Genomic DNA, 20400 nt, shown 5'->3' on the forward strand with positions numbered 1-20400 from the left:
GCTCTCATGCCTAGTGGGAGGCAGGGGCACCCTGGTGTGGTTCCTCCCTTCTGTTCTTGTTTCACCTCTCACCTGCTGAGTCATCTTGAGAAAACCGCTTTCTTTATCCAAGCCTGAGTTTCCTTATTTCTAAGATAGGGGCAGCAATATACTTCCCCTCTGGGATTCTTTTTTGGGGGAGGGGGGTATTGGGGATTGAACTCAGGGGCACTTGACCACCGAGCTGCATCCCCAGCCCTATTTTGTATTTTATTTAGAGACAGGGTCTCACTGATTTGCCTAGTACCTTTTGCTGAGGCTGGCTTTGAACTCACGATCCTCCTGCCTGCCTCCTGAGCCACTGGGATTACAGGTGTGCACCACCCTGCCTGGCTCCTATAGGGCTCCTCAGAAGACCAAATTAAATAAGGTAGGCTGACAAACCCCTGGTACAGGGCCTGGGAGAGAAGTAGATGTTCACTTAACAGCAGGTACCTCAGTTATGCTAATCAGATGGCTCTGGATTTCTTGGTATTGTTATTAAACATTTTCAGGGTCTCAAGAACAATTCCTAAGCAGGATAGTTTCTACCAATAAAGTTTTCTTGTTCATCTTCCTTTTCTTTTTATCGTTTATTTTTTTTCTCTCTAGGAAAAAAAATAAAAAAGATAATGCTTTTCTTTATGGTAATAAAAATTTATCTTGGCAAATATTGCACCCAATTGTATTTTTAATGTTTCCAGTATGAGCAAAGCCTGGGCTGTTTGGCTCTACAGTTCCTTATTCTGCCCTTCCAGCCCACTGAGGGGAAGAGGATGTGATCATGCGATCACCAGCAGAAGGGAAATTGTGAAAGAGACCTCACTGTGAAAAAGACAGCCCACAACCGCCTGGGGTCTCAGAGGAAGGTGAGCTTCTGAGAGGACTTGTCTGGGAAGGGAACCGTCTGTCCTTCTGTCCATCGGCATGGAACCCAAGCAGATCAGGGAGGGCTACCTTGTGAAAAAGGTAAGTAGAAGCACCACTCACAAGGTGAGTGACAACTCAAGACAGGCTAGGGGAAGACTGGTATCTAGCTTCGAACTCGACCCAATTCCTTTCAGGAACACATTCTGCTGCACCTGTTGGGATGAAAACAGGAGCTCACTGCAGCACTGGGGAAGGTTGGGGTGGAGGAGTCAATAGGTATTCTACTGCCTTCTGTCTCTTAAAGGGAAATTGATCCAGCTCAGAGTTTAGCACAGTTTAATCTTGGGGACCTGAGAATTCTGAGCAGCAGGATCTGGGGGGAGGGGCCTAGGTTAACTCCCTCACAATTTAGAATAAACTTTTTTAAGAGTCACTCATGTGCATCTGCCGAAGGAGCCAACTCTTTTACTGCAGAGGTTACTCAGAGAGACTGTTTCTTTTTTTATTCAAATCTGCCCTCAGGGTTGTTTATTTGTTTGTTTTGGGGGGAGGAGTGCTTAAAAATAAGTTGAAAAATGATATAGTAATTATAGCTTATTTCTTGGGCCATCTTAAAATTGATGCCTAAAAAACCCATTATCTTTTAAAAATTATACTGAAATCTCTTCACTCACAACTCTTAATGAATTTGTTTAATAGGCCATCAAGGTGGCAGAAGCACAATTTTAAAGAGTAGGATATACAGAACTGAGCATACTTAAAAAATGCCTTGTCTCACTCATTTGGTATAAGGAACACTAAATCTTGTTAAGGCCGTTCATCTTTCTTCTGATTCTGGCTGGGTGTTTTCTGAGTTGATGTGAAAAGCCCCCATGGTGAATTCACACATAGGGCTTATTGGCATCCTGTGGGCAACGCCTATACACACAAGCATGCTCACACTAACCCACGTGAAACCAGAGATTCAGAAGTGAACGGAATTTTAGTACATCCCTTCCGCTGCCATTCTGCTGAATGAACACCTAACAAGACCCTGTTTTAGGCTTTGTTTTACGTGTTGGCCTAAAATGTTCTACTTCTAAGGGGACTGAACAGCATATATTGCTGCCTGCTCCAATTCTGAATTCAGTCTGAAATGGACCTGTAATCAGCTGGCCCCATCTCCTCGTTTGCACAAGAGGAGACTGAGATCCATGGTCACATGGGTGTGACAGAGTTGGGACCAGAAACACACTCTGACTCCTGGCACTGACTCATGGCACTGGCTCAATTCAGAACCCCAGGATCTTGCAAAGCAAATTTAATCTAAGTGTTTGCAATGTATTTGTGTTGGGGAGTTATGAGTTGGTGCTGGAGGATAAATGTGCCCCTAGCTGGTAGTGTCTCTGGCTAATTTGAAACATCCTTTGGAAGAGACACAGGTTTACACACAGAGGTGCATGTAGTGTTCTTGTGATAGGAACTGGTGCTTCCTCTGAAAACCAATAATAATCAATGTTGACGGATTTGCCTAATCCATTTGGGCTTCTTGAGAAAAGCAGGTGAATGAAAACATTTTCTGCATGGGTTTTCTGTTTGTTTGGTTTTTAGACAATGGAAAACATCTTGCAATGAAACTTGCTGTTATAAAGTTTGCATGCTTGTATTTAAACTTCTCTCAACTACAAAATATGTATTCACTCTATAATAACTGAGATTGTTTCATTAGGAAAGGAGGATAATAGAGTCAGGATTATGAAGCATATGGACTTAAATTAGTAAATAACTTCTAATTAGTGAGAATCATTCTCTCAGATTATGGTCTGTAGATGCCCTTTTAGAAAAGTGCCTAGAACCTAGTAAAATTTCATACTGATATTTTCACAATTTGTATCTTTAAAATTTTTGTTTTCAATTTACATCTTCCTTATGTTTTGCATTTTTATGTGGGGGCCACTTGAATACTGTCCATATAAATTTTCTAATTTGGCATTTTGTTTTTATTTAAAAATCTTATTTCAGGGCCTCATGCTCTACCACCAAGCTATGTCCTCTAACTTGACTTTTTTGGGTGGGGTGCTTTAACACTGAGCCACAATCCCAGCCTCACCCTTTTTTTTTTTTTTTTTTTTTTTTTTTGGTACCAAGGGGGTACTTAACTACTGAGCAATATCCCCAGCCCTTTTTAAAAAAAAATTTTTTTTTTTTTGAGACATGACCTCGATAAGTTACTGAGCCCGGCCTTGAACTTTCGATCCTCCTGACTCAGCCTCCTGCATATCTGGGATTACAGATATGCACCACCATTTCTGGCTAATTTGACATTTTAAAGAAAAGTTTGGTTCATAAATATTCTCTTTGTCAGTTGTGGAACTAAACCTGGAGCCAGAGTTTCCCACAAGGTGTAAACGTTCCTAATTTCTTTAGATATTAAGTTTTTTCAGTCACTGGGGTGGTGGCCAAGTTAATCATGAAGAAAGAGCCATGAAAATCTTTCTCTGATGAGACTGTTAGGAGCCTTAACCATGACTATTTGTGTTAAAACATGACAAATAACAATAGCTGAATCTCTCTCCATTCATCTTTTTCTCTTATGCACTTGGATAGTAATAAAGGACAACTTTCTCTTTGGTCTTGTTTTATAAATGCTTTTATTGGAATATTTTGGGTGGAAGAAATATGATATTCCTGCTCACAGAGGAATTTTTTCGTTAGAAATCTTGGTCTTGACAGCCAATGGGCTAGTAACTACAAAATGTTTCTGTTTTTCTTCTGTTGAGAGATAATATTTCACAATTTATGTTTCCTCTTTGGCCTCCTAAGATCTTAAATACATAATTATCTTAAACTTATAATTATCTTAAACACATAATTCTGTCATTTTCCAACCTTTTCATTCCAAACACCCAGATCTCCTTGCCTCAAAGTCTTGTCACTTTTTTTTTTTTTCCCAAGAAGCATTTAGACTCAACTAGGTAGCCGCTGGCTGGTATACAAATGTGACCTCATTCAGTCTTTACCACTTTGTGATTCTCATCTTAGAGTTGAGAAAAATGAGTCTCAGGGAAAATAAGTGACTTGTTCCCTATCAAGCATTTGGTAAGAGGCTAACCTGGGATTCAGACCATCATCTCATGATGCCAGGCATTGTTCTGAAAGGCAGGCTATGCAAGCCGACAAAAGGGAGGTCAGATGAACTCAGCAGAAGCAGTGTGGGGCCTGGACAAATTGTACTGTGGGCAAGACTGGGTTTAGTAACCTAGGCCTCCTTTGCTCTCTGATTAGGTGTTTATTTTGCATGTGTTTGAATACATACTGCTGAAGGGAATATGTTCATATGCATGGCTTTAAAAAAAAGAAAGGAGCAAATGAATACAATAAATAGACTAGACTCCTCCAAGTCATTTCCCTCATTCCTAGAGGTTTATGGAGCAGACCCTGGTTTCCACGACAACCCTCCCAGCAACCAGTAGGTACAACAGGACTGATTCAGTGGCTTTGGGACTTGGATGTCCTGTGAGACTGGGAGAAAGCACAGGAATTAGGGTGTTGGGAAATAGAAGGATAAGGAGCTGAGGCAGGAAAGAAAAGGGCTGCAGAAAACTGTGGCAGAAAGGGAGAGTCTAGGACAAAAGAGAGAACAGGAGAATCCTGGGTCCTTGCCCAGGAACCCTTTCCTACAGCTGGCTTGTCTTCTGGACAGATGAAATATCCCAGAGATTTGCAGCCATTGATTTCGTCATCACGGTAATGACTAACACATGCAGTGTCTGTCAGGCAGCAGGGACAGTTCTAAGCATTACATGCATCAGTCCCTTCATGTGACATACTTAGAACAACCCTACACAATAGGTACAATTATCCTGACTTTATAGATAAGGAAGATAACGTACAGAAAGGCAGAGCCTTGCCCAAGATCCCCCAGATAAAAGTGGCACATCTGGTTTGGAACCCGGTAGTGTGGCCTCAGCTTTGCATAGAGCTGAGCTTAACCACTTTCTATCTGGCCGTCTTGAGTTCATATTGCAGTGACTTTCTGTTCCAAAAGCACTCTTTGCTGTAATAGGTGGGACTCAGAAGAACCTCAAGCCAGAATAACTCTACCCTTGCCTACACCACTGTACTTGTTCCCCCCACCTCCCAGTACTGGGGATTGAACCTAGGTTCTATCACTGAGTCACATCCCCTGTCCTTTACACTTTTTAAAATAGGGTCTTGACAAGTTGCGGAGGCTGGCCTCAAATTTTTTTTTAAACATTTATTTTTTTTAGAAGTAGTTGGACACAATACCTTTATGTTATTTATTTATTTTTATGTGGTGCTGAGGATTGAACCCAGGGCCTCGCACGTGCTAGACGAGCACTCTATCACTGAGCCACAATCCCAGCCCCTGTCCTCAAATTTGTGATCCTCCCACCTCAGCCTCCTGAGTCTCAGGGTCTGTAGGCATATATGATGGTGCCTGGATACATATTTTTCAAACCCCTGCTCCCAGCTAGTTGCTTTGCTAAGCCCTTTATCATCTCCTTTAACCTTTACAATGAGAAGTAGGTAATTTGTTATCTTTATTTTATAGATAAACACAAAAGTCCAGTTGCCCCAACTGTCAGCCATGGGTTGTAGCTTTTTTTTTTTTTTTTCTTCAGTTGCTGGGGATCAAACTTAGGGGTTATTACCTGCTAGGTTAAAACTCTACCACTGAGTTCCACTTCCATCCCTTATTTTATTTAGAGTCAGGGTTTTGCTTAGTTGTCCAGGCTGGCCTTGAACTTGTGACTTTCCTGCCTCAGTCTCCTGAGTAGCTGGGGTCACAGGCATACAACACCCCTCAGCTGAGCTGTAGCTTCTTTCAGTGAAGCTGGACATACACAGGAAGGCATGCTCTATTTTGTGCATTCATCACAATGAATTAGATATTACTCTCTTCCCTGTTAAATTATAAACTGAGAGCAGAGACTGGATCTTGTTCATTTGTTACACCCAATACCAGGTTGTGTCTGAAGCAGACTCTTTTATCATTAGTTGGATGAACTTGAAAGAAATTTGCCTAAAATAGACTCATAGAGACCAAGGAATCAGGGTTCCATAGTATGGCAACTTTTTTAAGTATTAAAAAAATAATTTCAGACAGGATGTTCATTTTTAGATGACATGTAAAATGTGCTCCTAAGACTTATTGTTACTTTTTGCCTTGCTGGTGAGGCCCAAAGATTAGAAATAGGAATTATAGAAATAAAAAGATAAAAAGATATAGGGACAGCAGGCTCTTTGGGACAAATGCATAGAATCTCAGGGTAGAAAAGGATGTTAAATGTCCAATTGAACTTCTTCTCTGTAGCCTGCATTTCTTTTATTTTTCTATTAACAAGCATCTTGAATATTTCTTTTGTTAAGGAACTCACTAATTTAATTGTTTTCCTTTGAGTTGTGCATAAAACTGTATTTTGAAACCTCCATCTAGTGGGACTCCAGAATAATCCAAGTGTTTCACACCTTTAAAGACAATTCTCGTCTGCTCTGCCTGTTCATAGACAGTTCCTTCAGCAATCTCCCAGGAGAGAAGGTGTCATCTTTGTATTCTGTTTTGAACTGGCTCCAATTTTATCTGAACCCAGCATAGTTCTCCTAGCACCTGATAAATATAGAATTAGAGGGAATAGGTAGTATTTAAAGAGTGCTCACTGTGTGCCAGATATTGATTTCAGCAATTTATGTGGATTGCTTCATTTAACCTCCCCAAACCCTGAGACATAGGGATTATTACTATCCTCATTTGCCAGATGTAGAAATTTGCTTAAAAGTCACACTGCTAGAAAGTGCTGGGGTTGGGATTTGAGCAGGAGTCATCCAGTTCCAGGGCCCCTGGTCACTTCCTGGCTATGCCCATTTAAAGTTAGAATATTGCTTTCCTCTTTTAGATCCTATGCTATTTATATAACCCACAATGAGTGTAGTTTTTTGTTGTTTTTTTTTTTGACAGCCACATTAAACTGTTGAGTCATAGAGCTCTTCCCCCTTCCCAAATGCCCTTTCCCCAAATCTTGGCCCATACATTTTACTTTAAAATATTTTTTAAAATCTTATTAAATAAAAGGACTGTGTCTTACTTAATTCCAATTTGCATTTTTTTGTTGCTGTTGAAGTCATCCATTTTTATTTTTGTTGGACCCACATTAATTTTTCTTTTGAGAATTGCCTGTTTATATTATTTGCCCATTTGAAAACTGAGAGCATTTATATATTTCTTATTGATTCTAGAATGTTTTAAAAAATACCTTAAGGTTCTTTACCTTTAATCATTTAGTGATATATTGTAAATATCCATGCATTTGCTTTTGCTTCCAGTTATTGCTTTATTTTTTAATGTACAGAGTTCATGTTAAAAATATGATCAGATGTCTCATCTTTTTTTTTATACCAGAGATTGAATTCAGGGGCACTTGACCACTGAGCCACATCCCCAACCCTATTTTGTATTTTATTTAGAGACAGGGTCTCACTGAGTTGCTTAGCACTTGGCTTTTGCTGAGGCTGGCTTTGAACTTTCGATCCTCCTGCCTCAGCCTCCTGAGCCACTGGGATTACAGGTGTGCGCCACTGTGCCTGGCAGATGTCTTATCCTTTTATGATTTCTTCTTTTGGTGTCATGTAATGTCAGACTCTGATATATCAGTCCCATGATGATGACCATTTACCAGGAAACTTTAAATCTGACTTAGCATCTAAAACACACCATTGTGGGCCTGTAATTGAATAGATTTTTGTTTGTAATGGAAGAAAACAGACATATGCTACACACACACACACACACACACACACAAGCGTGCAGGTGTATACATGCAAACCATGCATACACAAACAAAATTGAACACCTTAATCCAAAAATAAAAAATCTGAAATGCTCTAAAACCTGAATCTTTTGAGCACTGGCTTGACACCACAAGTGGACAATTCCACACCATTTAACATGCACAAAATTATTTAATATATAGTACAAAATTACCTTTGGCTTTTTGTTTTGTTTTTGTTTTGTTTGGTACTAGGGATTGAACCCAGGGGTCCTCTACCACTGAGCTACATCCCACCTCTTTTCATTTTTTAATTTGAGACAGGGTCTCACCAAATTACCCAGACTGGCCTCGAATTTGCCATTCTCCTGCCTTATCCTCCAAAGTTGCTGGAATCACAGGCATGTGCCACCATGCCTGACTACCTTTCGATTATGTATGTGAGGTAAAAATGAAACATAAATTTCATGCTTGGACTTGTGTTCCATCCTCAAGTTATATCATTATGTATATGCAGATATGCTAAAATCAGAAAAAAATAATAAAAATCTGCAATACATCTGGTTCCAAGCATCATTTTGGATAAGAAATATTCAACCTATATCTATCATCTGTCTATGTGTAATCTCTAGTAAAGTGAAGTAGTTGGCTAAGTGTTATAAAAAAGAGATTGATCCAGATTTTAGAATTAGTTATCTAAGAACCAAAATGAAAATAGCACCTGAGAGGAAGGGAAAGAGCATAAAACTGGGAATCAAGAGAATTTGATTCTAGTGACAGTTTCACATTAACTAGGCAGGTGTACAAGGCCTAGTCACCTAACAGGGGCCTCAGCTTTATCTCTATGGTAAAAGTGTTGATAGATGGTCCTAAATTCTTCTTTAGCTTGGTCAGACTATAATCACACTTCCAGGTTTGCTCTTGGGTGAGCACCAAGAAGGTTGAGGCCAGACAGGGAAAAATATAAGAATGGCCAATAAGATCTATTGTCAGGTTACCAGAGAATTCCATCATCCTAACCTAACTCACCACTATCAGGCCTGGAAGAGAGTGCAAGCTTTATAAGTGGCCAGATATCTCTTCATTTTCCAAGTATTAGGTTCCTCAATTTGCATAATGACCCCAAATCCCAAATGACACATTCCCCTAGGAGTTTGCTGACAGCCCCTAAAGCTATATTTGAATAAGGAAAGCACACATTCACTTTGGACAGTTGTCTCTGGATGCTTTAATTGTCTGCAAAGGGAATGCAGTTCTGACAGATTTCTACCAATTTATTCTAATTCTGAGGTCAAAAGCCCTGAGTGATTATGGAAAGTATTATCCTAGATAGGCCTACAGTTGAATATTAAACTTTAGGTTTGAAAAGAATTTTAGTAGTCATCTAGTTGAAACTCTACTCTGAAAGTCTGTGGATACATCTTTCTTATTTCTAGTTATTTCAATTTTTATTGATCAGATTTGTCTATATATTTCAGTAAAATTATATTCCAAATTTTAATACATAGTAATGTCAAATGTTGTAAATTTATTTACTAACTTTCCCTAATTGTTTAAAAATATTCAAACTACAGAAATTGGGAAAACTACTACCACTAACCATATACTTTTTAACCAGATTCATCCATTGGTAAGGAAAGGATGCATTTGCTTTTTCTTTTTTCCTTCTCGATATTTCTCTACAAATATGCCCACATATAATTTTATGTCAAGAAATTTGAGAGTAATTTGCAAACATCATGCTAACTCACTCCACTACTTCAACACATATCTAATAAGAACAAGGATATTCTCCTATATAATCTCCTATGTAATCTTGAATGCCATTATTGCATCCAAGAAATTTAACCCTGATACAATGCCATTGTAACTAACATAACTTTTTATATTCAACCAATTCCAAATGACTCAATAATATGCACAACTGCTTTTAAAAACTTCATTATTCGGTCAAGGGCCCTATGTTGCATGAATATGTTGTTTTTCCAGTGATCAAATGAGAAAGGTAACTAAACTAGAATAGTTCTCTTTCATAGGATCAACCTGGCCAGGTATGGAGGTGCTTGTCTATAACCCCAGTGACTCAGGAGGCTGAGGCAGGAAGATCACAAGTTAAAAGCCAGCCTGGGCAACTTCATGTTCATTTGTTACACTCAATACCAGGTTGTGTCTGAAGCAGACTCTTTTATCATTAGTTGGGTGATAAATCAAAATTTAAAAAATTGAAAGTGCTGGGTATGAAGCTCAGTGTTATAGCTCCTGGGTTCAATCCCCAGCACCACATAAAAAGCAACCTGAACAGAGCCATATTACTATAATCATTGTGTATGCCCTTCATGGAATTAATTCTCAGGACCTGTATACAGCTAAACAGAACATTGCTTTTTAACTTGAAGGAAAACATATATACAAAAAAGCATGTAAGCTATGCCATAATTTTCACACACACACACACACACACACACACACACACACATATAATGTACATCATACACAGAACAAGATGAGACATTGACAGTATCCCATAAAAATCATTGCTCTCCTTCCAACTCTATACTCCCATCATAGATTACCATTAGTGTAACCTCTCACCAGTTATGCATGTTCTTGAACTTCACATAAATGGATTCATACTCTAAGTACATTTTTTGCCTGTTCTTTTTTCACTTGATATAACGTCTATGAAATTGATCTGTGGTGTTGTAAGTACCAGTAGTTCACTTTTTTAAATCGTTAAGTTGTATTCTGTTTTGTGAATTCACTGTATTAATAATACATTTATATGTTTTCACTGTACAGTTTACTTATCCATTCTCCTGTTGATGGGTATTTGAGTTATTCTCCATTTTTGGCTATTATGAATGACGTTGCTATGGATGCTATGAATATTCTAGTATCTAACCTTTTTGGCAGTATACACTCATTTCTCTCAGATCTGTGACCAGGTGCAAAGGGCACGTGTCTGTGTTTAGCTTTAGGGTGAAATTTCCAAATAGGATATAACATTTTGTATTTCAGTTATTCTTCTTTCTTGACAAATCTTGCTCTTCTCTATCTTTATAAATGTTGGGTACTCTTGTGGATGTGTCGAGGTATCTCATCGTGGTTTGAATCCATGTTTCCCTGATAAATAATGATGATGAACACTTTTTCATATATCTTCTTTGATTTCATGCCTGTTTATCATTTTTTGGCCCGTATAAAAATCATATTGTTTCTACTTTTCTTATTGATTTTAAGGAGTTCTTTATGTTTTGAATATGAATCTAAGATGTAAAACAGGAAGGAATTTGATTAAAATTATTTAATGTGTTGGCATAGTGTCTGACCTTGTCCATTTTTTGAAAAGGGAAATAGTGTAGTGTTACTCTGGATTAATTATTCTGCCTGGGCAAAAAAGTGATAGTGTATTTTAGTTGGGGGTGGGGGACAACTCTTTTAGGAGCCCAAACAAAGGAAATGTTTGGACAAGAAAAAGTAGTTATCTTCTTTGTATAGTCTTCCTTTTGGGCAACTAGACCTTTATATAGAAGCTCTTTGTATTTGAGATAAGCAGCAGGATCTGCTGGGAGCTGGATGATAATTTTAATTTGTGGTGGTCATGACAGGGTGGTATTGTGGGTCAAGGAATAGAGGCAAAGGAATTTACTTTATTCCTTTTCCAAAGCCCTCTCCCAAATTAAACCAGAAAAAAGGAATTTTCTCAGTCTAGTCAGAATGGTTAATTTGTTGCTAAAGGAGCAGTTGGCATTACTCCAAACTGAATCTTTGTAAGTATTAATTTTCCTGTGAGCCACATTAACTCCAATAGCATCACTCATATTGTAGACCAATTCGCAAGTGATTTTCATAGAACCTAGCCATGCCTGCACACAGGCTCTTGTCTGAGTTTCTTCTTGACATCCATATTCAGATAAAATCTGATTGAACCAAGGGATGGAAGCACTGCAGCACTTTAGGGGCTCTGTGAGCATGGACACAGCTGTTGGATCAAGATGCTTTTCTAGTTTGCCCAGATTCAGGCATACACTCCTATTTAGTTTAAGCTGGCACTTGAGATAGAATCTATTTACTATCCTTGAATTGAATTAAACACAATCAGCAGGCTTGGGAGCAGAAAGTAAACCACAGAAAGTCAGCCTGGAATGTGCATGAAGGAGAGTGGAGATCCAAATTGTACTCCCTTGGTCATGGCCCATTAGAGGCTTATGGGCTGATTATAGATGTGTGTGTGTGTATGTGTGTGTGTGTGTGTGTGTATATATATATATATATATATATATATATATATATATATATATATATATATATATATCTTAATTAAAAACTAATTCTATCCAGGTACGGTGGTGCAGGCCTGTAATCCCAGCGGCTCAGGAGGCTGAGACAGGAGGATCTTGAGTTCAAAGCAAGCCTCAGAAACAGTGAGGTGCCAAGTGACTCAGTGAGACTTTGTCTCTAAATAAAAAATACAAGAAAGGGCTGGGAATGTGGCTCAGTAGTTAAGTGGCCCCTGAGTTCAATTCCCAGTATCCAGCCCCCACCCCCCGCTAAAAAATAAAAATTAAAAAAAAAATTCTAACAAAATGAAAGTCCCCTTCTCCAATGAAGGCTGCTTTCCTGAGCAAGCTGATCATACAAATATGGATCACTTCCCTCTATATTGATCAAAGCTGTTCTATTTATTAAGTCCTGCATGTGTCTGTAGAATAATTTCAGAAAACATTGTTATACTTTGTTTCTACTCTAGTGTTAATCATTTCCTCATATCTTCCTCATTTAGTCTTAAATACTCATTATCACATAATGTGATTTTAAATTACAACCATTCATGCCACAAATTATTTACTGAAGACCTGGTAATGTCATTCAGTGGTAGGTTCTTGACCTCCTGAAATTAACATAGTTTGTTGGCAATTTTTAGCTGACAATGTTTTATATACTTTATGTTTTATATGTATGCATAAATATACATTGTATAATTCCTGTATATATGTAAGCATATATGTATTGTTCGCATACGTACATATTTTATTCATTATGTAAACCTAATTAATACTTGCTAATATGATGTAAGATAGAATTATTATCTTCTCTTTAAAAAAAACTGTGGCTCAGAAATTAAACACGTTCCCCCTAGGATATGTACAACTAATAAACAGCACAAGGGTCAAATGCAGGTTTGAGGTCATCCTGTACTTTCAAGCACTCTAAATACACACATGCCATATGATGACCTAGGAGGCATGCAAGTCCAGGGATGACCCCAAACCTTAATCTACCAAAAAAGAAACCAAAAGAGAGGTGACTTGTTTGCTCACAAATACATCCACAAATGGGCTTCAGCTTTCCCATTCATTATTCTACAGTGCACCTGGCTCAATGTTCCAGGGTCTTCCTCATTCACAAGATGATAGTGCTACCAGTTCATTACCACTGAGAGAGGATGAAAGAGTAGCTGTTTATTTTGCTAGAAACTCAAACAGGCATACAAACATGACAATATTTTAAAATATTTAATAATACAACCTCCTGTTTATAACCACAGTTGAACTTTAAAAGTCCTGTCCACATTATTTCCATTAATATGTGCTAGAATCCTCTGAGGCAATCGTTGTCACCCCCATTTTAGTCTTGGGAACTGAAGCTCAGAAAGGCTGCTCAAGTTTGAGTAGCAAGGACACAGCAGAGCTTGAACTGGGTCGTTTGATATTCAGCAATCACGGCAGCATGGTCTGGCCTTACAAGTGAAGCCAGAATTGAGGTGGGACCAGATTTTATTTACAGCCATCTTCAGTGAATCAGATCAGGTGCCCTGAAGATCATATTTTGAAAAGCACTAGGAAAATTGCTTCCTATATTTTGACTCTATAATTCTGATAAACACCCCCAGGAATTAAAATTTTCTAAAAATTAAAAACCTTTTGACAAAATACCAGTGGTTGTCATTTTTCTATATTTTTCTCTTCTCAAAACAGGCAGTTAAAAACTGAAAAGTGCATGAAGACAAAGAAATATGAGCTGTACTCAAGGAACCCCGCCCATCTCAGCTCTTTCTGTTGTCATTCTAGGGGAGCGTGTTTAACACCTGGAAAGCCATGTGGGTTGTATTGTTAGAAGATGGAATTGAATTCTACAAGAAGAAAAGTGACAACAGCCCCAAAGGGATGATCCCCCTGAAAGGAAGCACCCTGACGAGCTCTTGTCAGGACTTTGCCAAGAGGATGGTGAGTTGACATCACGAGCTACAAATCTGGGTCAGGCGCTGACCTTTAAGTCTGTGCATGGCCTGCAGTATTAGCAGTGCCTCCTGGACCAGCCTCATTCACTCTCAACCACACTTCATTATGGCATTTGAGTCTCTCTTGGGTGGAACAGGTTTGGGTCAACTGTTCTCTTTATGATGGGCTTCGGTGCCTTAAACATGGTCATTTCTAATGGGATGTGTTTTGATTTTCAGTTTGTGTTTAAGATTACTACCACCAAACAGCAGGACCACTTCTTCCAGGCCAGCTTCCTGGAGGAGAGAGATGCTTGGGTTAAGGACATCAAGAGAGCCATTAAATGCATTGAAGGAGGCCAGAAGTTTGCAAGGAAATCCACAAGGAGGTCCATTCGTCTGCCAGAAACCATCGACTTAGGGTGATTTTCTGTGGTTGCTTCTCTCTACCCTTCCTTCTTTCTCTCTGCTTTCTGAGGGGAAGAACACAACAGATCCTGCTCCAAGGCTTGCTTGGCCATCTCTGAAGTCTATATCCACTCTGCCAAGCTGCACTGGAACTTGGTGGACCTAGATGTTGAATTGGGTCTGAGGCAAGAAGCTAATGGAATAGGAATGTATAATTTCCCTCACTGGGTAGCTTTGTGTATGTCGTGTATGTGTGTGGGGGTGGGGTGGGGAGAATGGATGACTCATCATTTCATTTATGAAGTAGCCATAATAAGTTATTAGTCTTGAAAGAAAGCATCAGGATCTCTAGGCAGCAACCAAGAGGCAGGAATTAAGTATACAAGCAAGTGAGATTTCAAATTTGAATTCATGTTTTCATTCTCATAGTCAGGAAGGGCCAGCCAGGGTGAACACCCATCCTGCATGAAAGCCATTTGTTCCCTGCCCTGGTTTAGTGGGCTGTAATACTGGCTAGCTTGGCATTGCAAGTGATAGTTATCGTCTAAAGGGAGTCAGAGACCAACAGGTAAATATAGCCTCTTGGCAGTGATTGTGAATAGAGTTCTTTCCTGCATGCTTCATATCTTCTATGAGCACAGGAATCTCTTTATTTCTTTCTTTTCTTTTCTTTTCTTTTTTTTTTTTTTTGAGTACCAGAGATTGAACTCAGGGGCACTCGACCACAGAGCCACATCCCCAGCCCTATTTTGTATTTTGTTTAGAAACAGGGTCTCACTGAATTGCTTAGTACCTCACTTTTCCTGAGGCTGGCTTTCAACTTGTGATTCTCCTGCCTCAGTGTCCTGAGCTGCTGGGATTACAGGCATGTGCCACCTCACCTGGCAGGAATATCTTTCTTTCTGGTAGTTTTGCTTTTCAATTGAGCATACTCTGAAACAGGAACCCTGTTGGGAGGAATATCAAGTTAGCTGCTTAAAATGTCCAACAAGAATTCTCTTCACAAGGAGTGGGTAAGAGATGGGACACATCTAAGAGAGGACACAGCTGCATGATTAACACAAGACTCCTGTCACAGGAGTAAAATGTTTGGGCATTGAGCTTAGTAAGACTCAGCAGCTTCCCTCACCATGGGAGATTTTTGTTGAAAGACCCAAGAGGAGACACCTGGCTTTGGCTGCAGCTGCTGGTTGGGGACATCAGGTGATCACATTCCTGAGTGATGTCAGGGAGGAAATGATGCTCAAACTACATGGAGCCACAATATACAAGAAAGTGGGCCTGTGTTGTGCCTTAGATTCTCTGATAAGGCTATTTTTGGCTTATTGTTCCAAGGACAAGAAAAGTGAGAACTTTTATTTTGCCTTATCTCATCATTTTTAGAATAAAAAATAAGCTTAGTGGAAATGTTTGGTTTTTTCAAGACAAAAGTCTACAACATGGTCTCTTGAAGATCTTTAAATAATTGGGGGACTGTGTTAATCAGCTTTTCATTATTGTAATATATACCTGAGATAATCAACTTATAAAGAGAAAAGGTTCATTTTGGCTCATAGTTTTGGATGTTTTAGTCAATGGTCAGTTGGATCCATTTTGCTTTTAGGCCTTTGGTGATAGTGGTACATCAGGCAGGGGTGCATGGTATAGTGAAAACATTCACCTCATTGACAGGTTGTAAAAGAGAGAGAGAGTCTGGGGTACCACAGTCCCCTTTGAGGGCATGTCCCCAAAGACTGAAAGACCTCTCACAAGGCCCCACCTCCTTAGTGTCCTCCACCTCTCAATAGGACCAAGCTGCGAACTAAGCCTTTAACTCATGAGCCTTTTGGGGGGATATTCCAGGGATCTCAAAGATCTACAATGTGAGTGAAAAATTGGCCCTCAAAACCTTTAATCTTTGGAACCTAACTCAGGGCAATTTTCCACCTCAGGCACCAGGAATTAAATTTAAAAAGAGCTTAATGAATTTTAGAAACATTATGTATTTTTCTAGTGCATTTTGCTAAATGCTCTGCAGGCCACAGAATTATGTAAATATGAATATTTCTCTTACGGTCTGGTGGAGAGATAGGTTCAGGGGTTACTCAAAGTGGCAAGAGAAGCTTGTGCTCATGGCCAGCCTCTCCAGGGTGGCAACTCCCAGAGAGAACCCACTATTCTGAAATGTTCCCTACTCACCATCTGTTTTTGATCTCTTTGCAGTGCCTTATATTTGTCCATGAGAGACACTGAAAGAGGAATAAAAGAGCTGAATCTAGAAAAGGACAAGAAGGTTTTTAACCACTGTTTCACAGGTAAAAGGATATGCATGCCTGAAATGGGGTGACAAGGGAGGTAATAGGGAGTTCTCCTTTTGCTGTCCCTCTGCTCTATGTGTCTGGTGGGGGCCTGGAGCATGGGGAGTGAACAGTGTCACTAAATGCAGAGTGGTGAACATAAGAATTGACTTTCCCCCATGTGGAATCAGAAAGAAGGGTGGAAAAAACGTCTTTGTACAAGATAATGTTTCAGAAGTTCTAGCTGCATCAATTAAAGGATATTTCTCCCCCAATAAATGGCATTATATAATTGTTAGCAATACATACTCAGGTAAATAAGATGCATATCTTATTATGATAAACAGGGGTGGAGACATATAATGTTAGAGTTAAGTGGTAATCTTAGGATGTCAGAGGCTGCACAGGGTAGGGTTTTAGGTGTTATGAACTTAGGTAGTATGATGTAGTGATTGAAACATGTTCATTGGAACCAGACTACCTTGGTTCAAATCCTCCTGGGTCTTTAACTTACTAGCTATAAAAGCTCAGGCCAATAACTTAGCCTCTCTGTGCCTCACTTTCCTTATAAAATGTGGGTGTCATAGCCTATGTACTTTATAGGCTTGCTGTTCTGTGTGTAGAACATTGTCTGACACACAGCAGGTGCTAGTGGAGCAAGCACTCAAGTGACTATTATGACTGAGGAAGTCACATGTCTGCCTAAGTGAGTTCAGAAAAGAGAAAGAGTTCAGAGGGTTGTTGGGGGTGAAAAGGAGGTGGTACCTAACTTTGACCCTGAAATATGGGTATCATTCATGAGGAGGATGTCTGATGAGGAGGCTTGGCAAAGGACAGTGAGAACAAAGTTATTGGGCAGAGATGCACAATATGTATCTAAGAAAAAGAAATTGACCTGCCCGGTAGGGCAGATGGTTCATTATGGGGAACAAAATGAGATTTATAGTTTTGGACTAGATTTATCAGATACCAGGCATGGTTACTTATGGTGACAAGAGGCATCAAAGGAAGTAAATTCTGAGAAAATATAAGAGATATTGAATCTGAGGTATAAGATCAACAGATAATCTTTTTTTTTTTTTTTTTTGGTACTGGGGATTGAACCTAGGGGCACTTAAACACCGAGCCACATCCCCGGCCCTTTTAAAAAATAATTTATTTAGAGACAGGGTCTCACTAGGTTGCTTAGGGCCTTGCTAAATTGCTGAGTCTGCCTTTGAACTCGTGATCCTCTTGCCTCAGCCTTCCAAATCGCTGGGATTACATGCATGTGCCACTGTGCCCAGCTCAACAGATAATCTATGACAGTGGTCCAGGTCAGGGTCAGGAAGGAGAAGGGGAAGAATGTGAGTTGTAGTATCAGGGGATGAGTCTCAGGAAGTTCAGGCAGCAGCCCGTTAGCATCAGACAAGTAAAGGATGAGATTTGAGACCAAGATACCTAGCTGTGGTTGTTGGTGAGGGAAACTGACAAGAGCAAGGCAGCGACCTAACTCTACAGGACTGTGGTCAGGTCTTCAGAGCAAAGGGCAAAGGCAACAGGAAGAGGTTCCAATGTAGATCTGGTCACAAGATCCAGCTGACACTCATTTCTTGTGTTTATGTGTTCCTGAGTTCCAGGGTATTGGGCTACCACTTTTTACGTCTTTTCCATTGAAGTTCATGGTGGGTTCTAGAAATTTCCATGGGTAGAGGCTTCAGGGAAGTCAAGTAGTCTCAGCTGGGAGATGAAGACTGAGGCAGAGACTGGGACCCAGATGTGCTGATGTGTGATAAAGGACCTTGAATATCAGGTGATGGGGACACTAGACTGAGCTTATCTTTCAGGCTTCAGCATGCCTAGCTGAACAAGCATAAAATGTGAAGGCCCAGCGTTGGGCAACCTAGGCCTAAGGACACTTAAACTCTCGGAGTCTAAATTCTCTCATCCTTCAAATAAGGTCTGTAATTACTACCCTACCTCTTTTATAGGGTTGCTACAGGGATTAAAAGCAGAGATTCAGTATTAATTAATTTATCCTTCTAGAAAAAGTGGACTAAACTTCTCATATATGAAATTCACAGAAGGCTTCCTTACCGAAAGCTCTCACTGCTGTTGCACGTGCGGTACACCCCAATGCCCTTGCTTGGATGACCCAGGCCTGGCAGGGTTAAATGGACTCTGTCATTGTCATCTATAAAGAATGCATTGTTATGGATGCAGTGCTTTACTTTCACCTGTTAATAATCTAGCTCTTGGGTCAATTTCATTTTATTCCCCTTGTTATCCTCTCTTGAGGTAAAAGGTTGGTTAAATGACTTCTTGAGGGACCTGCAAGATCCTGCAGAGGTGTTAGAGTCTGTAAACAAGTCAAACGGCAAGAGGTGTGATGATAAACAAATAAGGTCATCAAATTTTAATTTAGGACACACATCCCATCATGATGATATTTGCTGCTTAAAAACTTGCAATGGCTCCTTAGTGCCAAATGACTTAACACGCCATCAAAGTTCTTCCCACTTACCTTGCATCTTCCTTCTCCTCCTCTCCTTTTGCCTGGTCTCACCACTCCTCCTCCTGCCTCCGCCCCCACTGCTGGGGCGGCTGCAGCTTGTGTGAATCTTCGCACCCACTGCTCCTCAGCCTGTGCTGAACCCTCTCAGCCCTGTCTTACATGTTTTCAAACACCTACTGCTTTTTTTAGGTCTCAGCCCAGTGTCAATTTCTCTATGAATATTTTCCCGGACAGTGCATGGCAGTCCCCTCCTCCTTCCCCTGCCCCTTCCACACCTTCAGATGTGACTCAGTAGATCTGCAGTATTGACTTGCTGGGTTCTAATACTTCTCACGCATCTCTCTCTTTTACATTCCCTAAGTGAATCTGCCCAATACCTCAGAGTACCTATTAGGTGCTCGATCTACTAGATGCTCAATAAATGTTAATTAATGAAAGAAATGAGTGGGTTAGGAAAAATGATTTCTCTGATGCAGATGTTGCTTCTTACACAGCATGCAGACATTTTAAAAAACTTCTTACATGATTCTTTTTGTTTTCAGGTCTCTATCTCACTAATTTTATTTTTTCCTTCTTGGAATAGCAGGGAGGATGAGACAAGTTGGACATGCAGGTGTTCTGGAGCCAGTGCAAGAGTGATGGTCAGTGGCTTGCTCTTTGAGGAGGATTAACATTCCCTCTATTGGTCCTCTCTAGGTAGCTGTGTCATCGACTGGTTGGTATCCAACAAATCTATTCGGAATCGCCAGGAAGGCCTCATGATTGCCTCATCACTGCTCAATGAAGGCTATCTGCAGCCTGCTGGAGACCTGTCCAAGAATGCAGCGGATGGGATTGCTGAGAACCCTTTCCTGGACAACCCGGATGCCTTCTACTACTTTGTAAGTGAGAAAAGCTACCGATCTATTCTTCTCATTGGGGGACTGCCCAAGGCAGAGTCTCTGTTGATTTCAGTTCTTAGCCACATATGCCAAAGAAAGTGCCCAGACCTACAGAGAGCTGTTAGCTGGGGTGGGGGGGAGGGTGAGGTCAACCGGGGAGAAAAAGGAACTACTCCAAGCCCCCAAGCCATGCAGCCTTGAGGCCCACGAAGCTTCTAATACACCAGCAAGACCCAGACTTGACAGCTTTTCACTCCACAGCGCTGCCCCATCCAAGTGAAACAGTTTAAAGGAAATGGTGGACTACTTGAATAGTTTTCTTTAAACTGACTTTTTAAACTCTACTCTTTTCATTCTTATACTAAGCAATAATTTACTTATACAAATTTATTAGGCTCTCCTACATAGCAAGCCCTTTCCTAGACAAAGGAGATAGAGCAGAAAAGAAAAGAAAATGCAGGCACAG

The 20400-nt window shown here is 40.1% G+C and overlaps 1 protein-coding gene across 2 annotated transcripts in view; it reads left to right on the plus strand.

The window, feature by feature from the left end:
• The first annotated feature begins 274 nt into the window (after positions 1-274).
• Positions 275-20400, plus strand: part of Plek (pleckstrin) — a 30804-nt gene continuing 10678 nt past the window's right edge. The window contains exons 1-6 of one of the 2 annotated variants that reach the window (XM_027934314.3): positions 275-409; positions 723-987; positions 13727-13882; positions 14116-14297; positions 16486-16577; positions 19750-19934. In XM_027934314.3, the coding sequence (XP_027790115.1) occupies positions 946-987; positions 13727-13882; positions 14116-14297; positions 16486-16577; positions 19750-19934 (657 nt within the window). In that variant the 5' untranslated portion in view covers positions 275-409; positions 723-945. The remainder of the gene's footprint in view (positions 410-722; positions 988-13726; positions 13883-14115; positions 14298-16485; positions 16578-19749; positions 19935-20400) is intronic. The other variant, XM_027934315.3, reaches the window with a different exon arrangement.

Source organism: Marmota flaviventris, chromosome 14 (assembly GCF_047511675.1).
Source record: "Marmota flaviventris isolate mMarFla1 chromosome 14, mMarFla1.hap1, whole genome shotgun sequence".
In the NCBI taxonomy this organism is placed as follows: Eukaryota; Metazoa; Chordata; class Mammalia; order Rodentia; family Sciuridae; genus Marmota; species Marmota flaviventris.